The sequence below is a fragment of the Pygoscelis adeliae genome, unplaced genomic scaffold (genome assembly GCF_000699105.1).
Source record: "Pygoscelis adeliae isolate BGI_AS28 unplaced genomic scaffold, ASM69910v1 Scaffold25, whole genome shotgun sequence".
Taxonomy (NCBI): domain Eukaryota; kingdom Metazoa; phylum Chordata; class Aves; order Sphenisciformes; family Spheniscidae; genus Pygoscelis; species Pygoscelis adeliae.
In genome coordinates, this window is record NW_008824808.1 from 1,894,359 (window position 1) to 1,902,470 (window position 8,112).

The 8,112-nt window shown below is 44.3% G+C and overlaps 1 protein-coding gene across 1 annotated transcript in view; it reads right to left on the bottom strand.

Annotated features, from left to right (window-relative positions):
- Positions 1-1,455: 1,455 nt before the first annotated feature.
- Positions 1,456-8,112, bottom strand: part of TGFBR2 (transforming growth factor, beta receptor II (70/80kDa)) — a 55,763-nt gene continuing 49,106 nt past the window's right edge. The window contains exons 6-7 of the mRNA XM_009324211.1: positions 5,515-5,642; positions 1,456-1,995 (exon numbers count right to left, since the gene is read on the bottom strand). Coding sequence (XP_009322486.1) covers positions 1,816-1,995; positions 5,515-5,642 — 308 coding nt within the window. The 3' untranslated portion in view covers positions 1,456-1,815. The remainder of the gene's footprint in view (positions 1,996-5,514; positions 5,643-8,112) is intronic.

The following is an 8,112-nucleotide window of genomic DNA, read 5'->3' on the forward strand; positions in this document are numbered from 1 at the left end:
CATAGCCTCCTCTGAATCCCACTGCAGTTGCTGAGGTTTTGCCCTGCTCTGTTTAAATATTTCTGAGTTGTTTGGTTAAGGGGAGGGGAGGAAAAAAGCTGATACAAAACCACTTCAAAAAAAATATTTGTCATCATAAATCTTAACTCTTATTTGAATAAGCATGATTCCTATTGACTTACGTGGCAATGTCTTCTAGCGAAATATCGATGTTTATCTGTCAAAGGTGCTTAATAAATGGCACCAGATACGTCTGTAAAGGACTGGTTTGTGCTGGCTGAATTTCTAATTGCCAAGGCCCGCTGCTTACATGCCGTGGGGAAGAAAAAAGTGGAAAAATCACTGCAAAACTCCTGAAGACAAAATTGTTAGCACTTATTAAACACATTGCTGTCATTTATATGGGCCCAATGTGATGTCAACTGTCTTAAACATTTTGGAGAACCGAAAGAATGTAAGCAATGTCTGAGGGATCCTTTTGCAATAAATTGTCTTTCTTGGGGTTTGGGTTTTTTCTGTTAATTGCTGACTTGCTGAGGGCAGCCCTACATGCAAGCAGTGCTGAGGGCAGGATATGCCATTAACCTAGTGCTACGGAGCTTTCCCTCACCTCCGAGGTCCTTTTGCAAAAATAAAGGCACTGGCCGTTGCCTCTTACTGTTCTCTAGAAAGCGTGGAACAGAGTCAGACTGTGGTGTGTCAAGCAATTAGACGTGCTGTACAGGGAAATAAAACGATTGCTCTTACAGCCACACAATCAAGGTAAAAGGAAGGAAGGAAAAAAAATAGTACTGCCTGCACTCAGAATGCACAGCAAATATAAAGCATCTGCTTGGATTATTGCTGGCCCTGTCTTGTTTTGTATGGTTTCGGGGGTGGGGATGGGAGGAGGGGAAAACTCAACCTGCTGATATTTTGCAACCTGCTTGCAAGCAGCGTGAATTCAAAGCAATAAACATACAACATTAATGACCTCTGTATGGAAACACACGTGTGGGAGGGACCAAACCTCCTCGCGCTCCCGTTCTGGGACGCTATGAAGACACTGGGGTTACGGTGAGAGGGCAAAGGCATCCCTGAACCTTCCAAAAGGTGCTGCAGACAGGAATGCGTAGGTACAACTGCAAAGCCAAATTGGCCTGTCTGCTGTGACACTGCCCCTGCAACTGCGAACGGCAGGGCCACAGCCGGGTGTTCACAGCACGGTGTTCACAGCACATGCTTTGAAAGCCATCTTCTTATCGCGTATTATTCCCATCTTTTTGGCAGAGCGCTTAGCGCACAATTGCTGGTGTCGTGCTACGCCAGTCTCCCCAGGCTCCTTCCCTAAGGGGGAGGGATCTCCAACGCACCGGTAATTTTCTGGAAGCACTTTTTTTTCTTTTTTTAACTCTTTTTTTTCAGAGCATGGCTGTTTATAGATATATAGATAGATAGATATATATACATACACACACATTTTACATATATATATGTATATATATATAAAAATAGCAATTTCATAGTTATATACAGGCATTAATAAAGTGCATAATGTTATTGGCTATTTTCAAATCTCATTTCCTGAGGAAGTGCTAACATACATAGCTCCTCCTACGACATGATGCCGGCAGCCAATGCTAGGGTATGACACCTACTCCCCGGCTTTTAATTCCCATGAATACATCTCCCTGTCCGGAGCCGGAGTCTAAAGGGAGTAGTGACAGCCTCAGTCCTCCAGGAAGCAAGTCAAGGCACCGATCGAGACTTCTTCCTTTGCCAAGGTGAACGCGTCTAGGAGCAACTTCCCTCCGTTTCGGAGCTCTCGGGTGCGCGCTACTTGGCGGTGGTCACGGAGCCGTCTTCAGGGATCTTCTCCTCCGAACAGCTTCTTCCCGAGAACTTGTCGTGGTGCTTGAGCTCGCTGAAGCGCTCCGCAACGCACTGCGCCGTGAGCCGGGCCTCGGGGTCATGGTCCCAGCACTCAATAAGAGTTTCACACACCATCTGGATGCCCTGCGGAGAGCACAGAGAGGGCAGCCGTGACGGGGCCAGTCACCGCCGAAGCCCCTGTGTGAGAGTTGCTTTAGTGCCCTCTGAAGTCCAGGGGCTTATTCACGTGTGTCCTGGAGGTGCTTTATGGGCTCTGCTGCTACTGTCATGGGGGCACGCTTTTCTTTTTTTTAAAAAGAAACCCTAATGCAGTATTTTCAGCACTTTAGTTGGTACTGACGTTTCTGGGCATATATTCTGATACTTTGTAACAAGAAAAATGATGCTTTGGACTAGCGCTATAGGATCAAGTAGAGCTTTTTTTTAATAAATAGGATCAGAATTCTTGGATAACGTGACTTCATGCTCAACCCATGCCTTTGCGTGCCTGAATTCTGTTTGGGTTTTTCGGACAAAATTCTGATTGCCAGCAATATCAGGCCCTGCATCAGCCCTTTATGAATTCCTTGCAGACTGACTAAATCTATGTGCAAATATGGGCCACAGTCCCACAAACACTTAAACACATGTCACTCACAGATGTAACTATTTAACCTTCATTTCAATGCTGATGCACATGTTTACAGGAGCAAAAACCAGTTGCATCTCTGTAATGCATTTTATAAACATGAGGCATTTGCCAGGAAATTGTGTGCCTTGCCTTATGACACTAAAAGCCCATTAAGTAGGATTTATCTTAAACTTCTTATTTAAAAAAATAACATTTCACAACACTGCATTAATTGCATAATTTACCTAATTGGTGATGTTGACTGATGTCAATGTTAATAGCAGAACGTTATTGTCTGTATACAAATAACATTAGTTTTCTGCTGGCATTGAAATTACAAGCAGTAAATTAAATTAAATATTAAACATTAACTTGAAATCAATAGTGCAACAAATCTCATTAAGGGGGGGAAAAATTGTAATATGTAAATCCATTCCAGAATTTTATCATGATGAATAATGAGTTCATTACAAAAACACGACTGCAGAGGAAGGAAATGAATATGGAAGAGCCATTACAGTAAGAGCAACTTCTATGGCGTTCAGAGCAGATCCTCAGCTGCTGCAAACCGTCACAGCCCTGCGGAAGCCGATGCATCACCGCATTTTAGATAGAGCAATGTGAAACGCTGAAGGGATTCAGACAAAGGGAATTAAATCCACCTTCATTAAATGTCCTGTGAGTATGCTATCAGGCACCCATTTCCTGCCTTACACTCTTAGCTGAACCCTGCTGGAGCCAGCTGTGCCCGTCCCGGTGACACACAAGCGCAGACGCGTGTTCCTCCCAGTCGGTGGGGTGCCCTGTACTGGAGGCAGGCTGAGGTCTGGGTTTTACATAGGGAAGACATCTTTGAAGTCGAATGCAGGACACCTAGGTCCAAATCTGCGATCATTTTACTTGCTATGTAAACCCAGAGGTGACAAAATTCACAGTATATCTTACAGCTCTACTCCAGTACCTGGAGCTGCAGCCCTCCACACACTCAGGCTTGCTGCCATGAGAGCAGCCGTGGGCCTGCCTTGTGCCTGAGCACCACGGGGAACTTGAGGCCAGTGCTTCCCTGCCCAGGCGCCCTGGGCACGCTGGCGCACCTACGCTTGCCGCTATGCCTGGCTGTGCATGAAACGAGCTCCTGGACACTTCTCTCCAAGGCATAACCGGTGGTACTGCCTGCGTCTACTGCCACGTAATGCAGTGCCCTGCCGTAGTGCCCGCAGGAGTAGCTCTGTCCTGAACACAGACAAGCCTCTGGGCCACCTAACACTGCCCCATGCCTGCGTCAAGTGCCAATGACTTTTGCTTTATAGGGGCTTTCATCACCTTCTATTACATGTACATCATCTGACTTTTCCCAAATGCAGAACAGAAATATTTGCTGACCATGTCTGCTTTTGCATTAGCATAAGCGGTATCCTTCTTTAGTGTCCAGCAACAGATCGGTACTAAGTTAGATTTCCTTTTGCTCTTGAGAAAACTGTGGTTATCCTCAAGTTTGCTAACCACAGATCTTCCTGTTCTTCTGTCTCCCTAATCAGTTCTCTACACTTCTTTACTATAATTTTTTTCACACATGAAACCATGTCTTTTGACTATCCCGAGAAATGTTCTCATACTGTTCCTAATTTTAAGCATTTTCTACTATTTAATTTTTATTTCCCAAATGATCTGGCTCAGGATTCTTTTCTGCTTTGTTAATTGGGCCACATATGTATTACCAGTTTGGACTTCATTTTGGCTTTGTGGAAAACAAACAACTGCAGTCAACTCATGATCCCTTTTACCAGCTCATCCACAATTTTTATAAAATTTCTGCAAACAGTTCTTTCCTATAAAGATGAGCGTTAGTAAAATCTCTCCTTCCCAGCTCAACTTGTCATTTAGAAGATGGTTGTATCTATGGCTCCTAGAAATGTCAAGGTCTTTTTAGTACTCGTAACATCAGATAATCAGGTGTCCCTCAAAATACAGCTCTCTTCCCCAGTTAAAGCAGCCCTCCTCAATAACCATACTCATCACAGATGACTACATAAGGAGCAAGTGGTCCAGGAAGGGGCTGCACTCTGCCATAGTCATCAGGCGGCAGATGCATTGTTCTTGGTCGGAAAGATGATTGATTTTGGCCACTCACTTGGCCTTTCCTAAGTAGGTGTTAGACTGTGATTTTAACATCTCCACAGGAATGAAAAAGGGAGTGTTACATTGCTCCTGATAGAAATACTAGCTGATCTTCGTTGCCTGGGCTTTTATAAATGTTCACAATGCTTTCCCTTTGTCTGTAAAGACCGCTAACATATTTCATTGACAAGTGGAATGACCAAGCCTCACTTCTCCTCTGAGACGATTCTCATTTTATCTCTTCTGATAAAACTGCTCAGAGCAAAGGTGAAGAAATGCATGCCTTTGGCTTGTTTCCGTTCAGTTTCATCTACCGAGAAATCGGGCTGCAACTATTGCCTAGGAAGTGCAACCATGGTGTCCATGAATGGGGAAAGCTGACAGAGTGCTTCATGACATGCAAGGGAAATGGACTGCTAATGTGCAACCTGAATAAAAACAGACTGGCTTGCTGAAGACCCATTTCCTATTTTCTTAAACCTGTCAACAGCTGGGATACAACTATGACTGCTCTCCATGATAAAGTACTGAGATTTGTTTTCTCTGCTGAAGGGGCCCATGTGTGAAGTTGTTCTCTTTGACCTTTCAGAGCCTGCGCACAGTGTGCTTTAAGGCCCTAATTATTCTGTAGCTGTCTAGATGATTGTCGTGTCTCAGGTTTCCAATCTTTTTGTTTTGATCACTTTTAGATTACACTGGTGGGCAGCAGAAATCCCAGGGCTTTGGGCTAGGCATGGTGCAGAGCACTGTGGTGTCTGAACCACGGCAGCAGCGGTGTCACCATGTGACAGAGCTCTAATCTGTGCAAAAGAGAGGTCCAGCCTGTTGGACAGGACACTGAGTTAAGGCTCAGGCTTCAGGCAGCAGCTAAATGTATAATGCAGCTCCCAGCTGCTCACATGTGGTGCTCTTACCTGATGGTTAAGCCAGGAGCTGGGGATCTCGGGTCGCCCTCTGTCTCTTAGGACATTGTCCTTCATGCTTTCCACGCAGGGGTGTTCTCGTACTTTAGAGCCGAACGGGGGCTCATACTCTTTCACTTCTGCCAAGAGAATAAGAAAACACAAGGGTATTCAGCTGGGCTGCGCTGGTGCCAAGTGTGAAGGGAGCTGGCTGTTCTCTGGAGGAGTAGGAGCTACTGATTAGCTGCTCAGTGCCACTGTTCTGCTTGACCAGCTCCAAACAAAGCAAAGCCGGTTGGCATTTTCAAAAATGTTTCAAATGTGTTTCTCCCACACGCCCCCTCCCTCCCCTTTTCTTTCCCAGCCAGCTAAACAATTTTCATTTAAATCCTTTAGTACATAATCATATTAGCAACAGTCAGAGCAGCAGAGTAACCTATAATGGTTTGTGAGCCTTTCAATCTGTGCTGAAGCAAAACACACAGGAGCTTCAAGGTGAGTTTTACTTCAGTCAGGCTTGCAAGAACTGGTCCCCCTTAGGTCCCCTGGAGTCCACACACACTTACCAGGTGAAATATAAACCGAAATCTATCTAGGTCATGATAGATGTTAATGCGCCAGATTGCTAGGAGGAAACAGTTGCTTGAAAAGGACAAAGATACAGTAAGGAGCAGTGCTGGAAGCTGCCATGCTGCCCTTGTTTATTACTGAGCTGCATTCCTTTATAGAAAGTAGTAGCCTGCTCTTATTTTAGGCCTCTTTCCCAAAATGGGTCAGATTTGGCCCACGATGCAGGGGGCACAGCTTCCTGAAGGGGCTGCTGCCATTCTAGTTTTTGTTTGCACGTTGCATATTTTCTTTGCTTTTCTTTGGAGAGAGAAAGGAAGAGGCAGACATATGGGACCTTTGGAGAAAACTCAAGAAATCTCTGAGAGCGGAAATATTATAGTAGATGCTGACACAGTGTAGAAAATGCTGTGGTTTCTTTGGGAACAGATGGAGACTTTACTCACAGGCCTAATGACTTGCTAGTATTAGATAAAGATTTATGAAGTTGGCCTGTTCTGCTGCCTCTTATTTCTTTCTAGGAATTAATTGAGGGCAAGAAAAACTGAAGTGTAATCTACAAGGCAGTCTGAAGAATGCATGTGAGTGCCCAAAAGATGTGTGAAGAGTGATGAACGAGACAGGAGACACAGTACTGTTGTGTAATGTTACAACCAAAGTTCAAATGCAGCGTCCAGTGCAGCTCACTCCTCTCAAGGGGCATTTTATGGTAAAAAGAAGCTCCTAGAAGGGTGATAACAATGATTAAAGGCCCAGAAAAAATGGGAAGAACCTCTAAAGCTTGGCTTTGTTTACTTTGGAGAGAAAGGTAAGGGGTCATATGATAAAATACTGAAAATAACTAATGGGTTTAGTTATCTGACACAGGTCAGATCCTTCTGTCATGTCTCATGATAAAAACAAGGTAGTATCAAACATAACTAAAAGGTGGACTTTTCTCCAAAACCTTAGTCAGGCTGTAGATCTCACTTCTACGTGATGGCCACGAGATGAAGACTTTATCAGGCTACAGAAAAAGAATTTCTAAAGCTTAAAAAGAATAGCCAAGTTATGATAACAAACATTTTGGAAGCAATATTAAACCTTGTGCTTCAAATGTTCAGCATTTAGAGATCCATCTGCAAACAACTGTGTGTGCAGTGCAGCAGATCACCCCATAGATGCCTCCTGCAGAGCTCTCCTTCCTTCTCCTGAACCATCTGGTGCTGGCCACTGTCCACACAATGCTCTGGAGAGTGGCTATAGTCCCGAAACACAACTCCTATCTTCTCATACGTAAATCACTTTAAGACTCAAGGGCCAAGGCTGCTTTGCTTTCTTTCCTCTACAAGAAGGCATACCAGTTTCACCCACATTAATCTGAGTTAGAGATTACTCAGCCAAAGTAAATTTACAAGGCTTTAGCCCTAGAAGTTAATTGGGAAGTTGCCATCTTGCTGGTCAGACCTGGATTACTTATGCAGCGGATGCATAATGATTACAAAGCAGATACCTCTACTTTCAAAGCTAACCAAAACATTAAAGTTTGCTGGGAAAATTTAAATAGCGTGACCTAGACAGCCATTTCCTACACCATCTCCGTCAGTCATGGTTTGATTGTGGTAGTGGTCATGGACACCAGCCAAGGCTCTGAGATCTTCTTGCAGTATGAGGAGTCAGAGGAGTTCCAATGTCCAACAGAGGGAAGCTGGTGCTGCGGTGCTGACCTGTTCCCTCTTGATGAGCCTAATCCGAAGGCCATTCAGGTTCATGAGGTGGTTCAAGTGGGGGAAGGGAAAGCCTTCCCGGGGAATTGATAGGTTTGTAATACATTTTCCCTGTTTCAGAAATTCTTTCTATGCTATGAGCCTTCCTCTTCCAAACATAAAGAGTGAAGAGGTTTTTCAGGTTTGGGTTTTTTGGGGGTTTTGGGTTTGTTTGTTTGTTTGTTTGTTTTCTCTTTTTTTATGGTAAAGAAAGAGAAATTGAGGCCAGATGCCAATTCACTGTAATGACTTTATAGTACTACAGTTGTGCCTTCCCTTGGTTTGAAAAGCACACAGC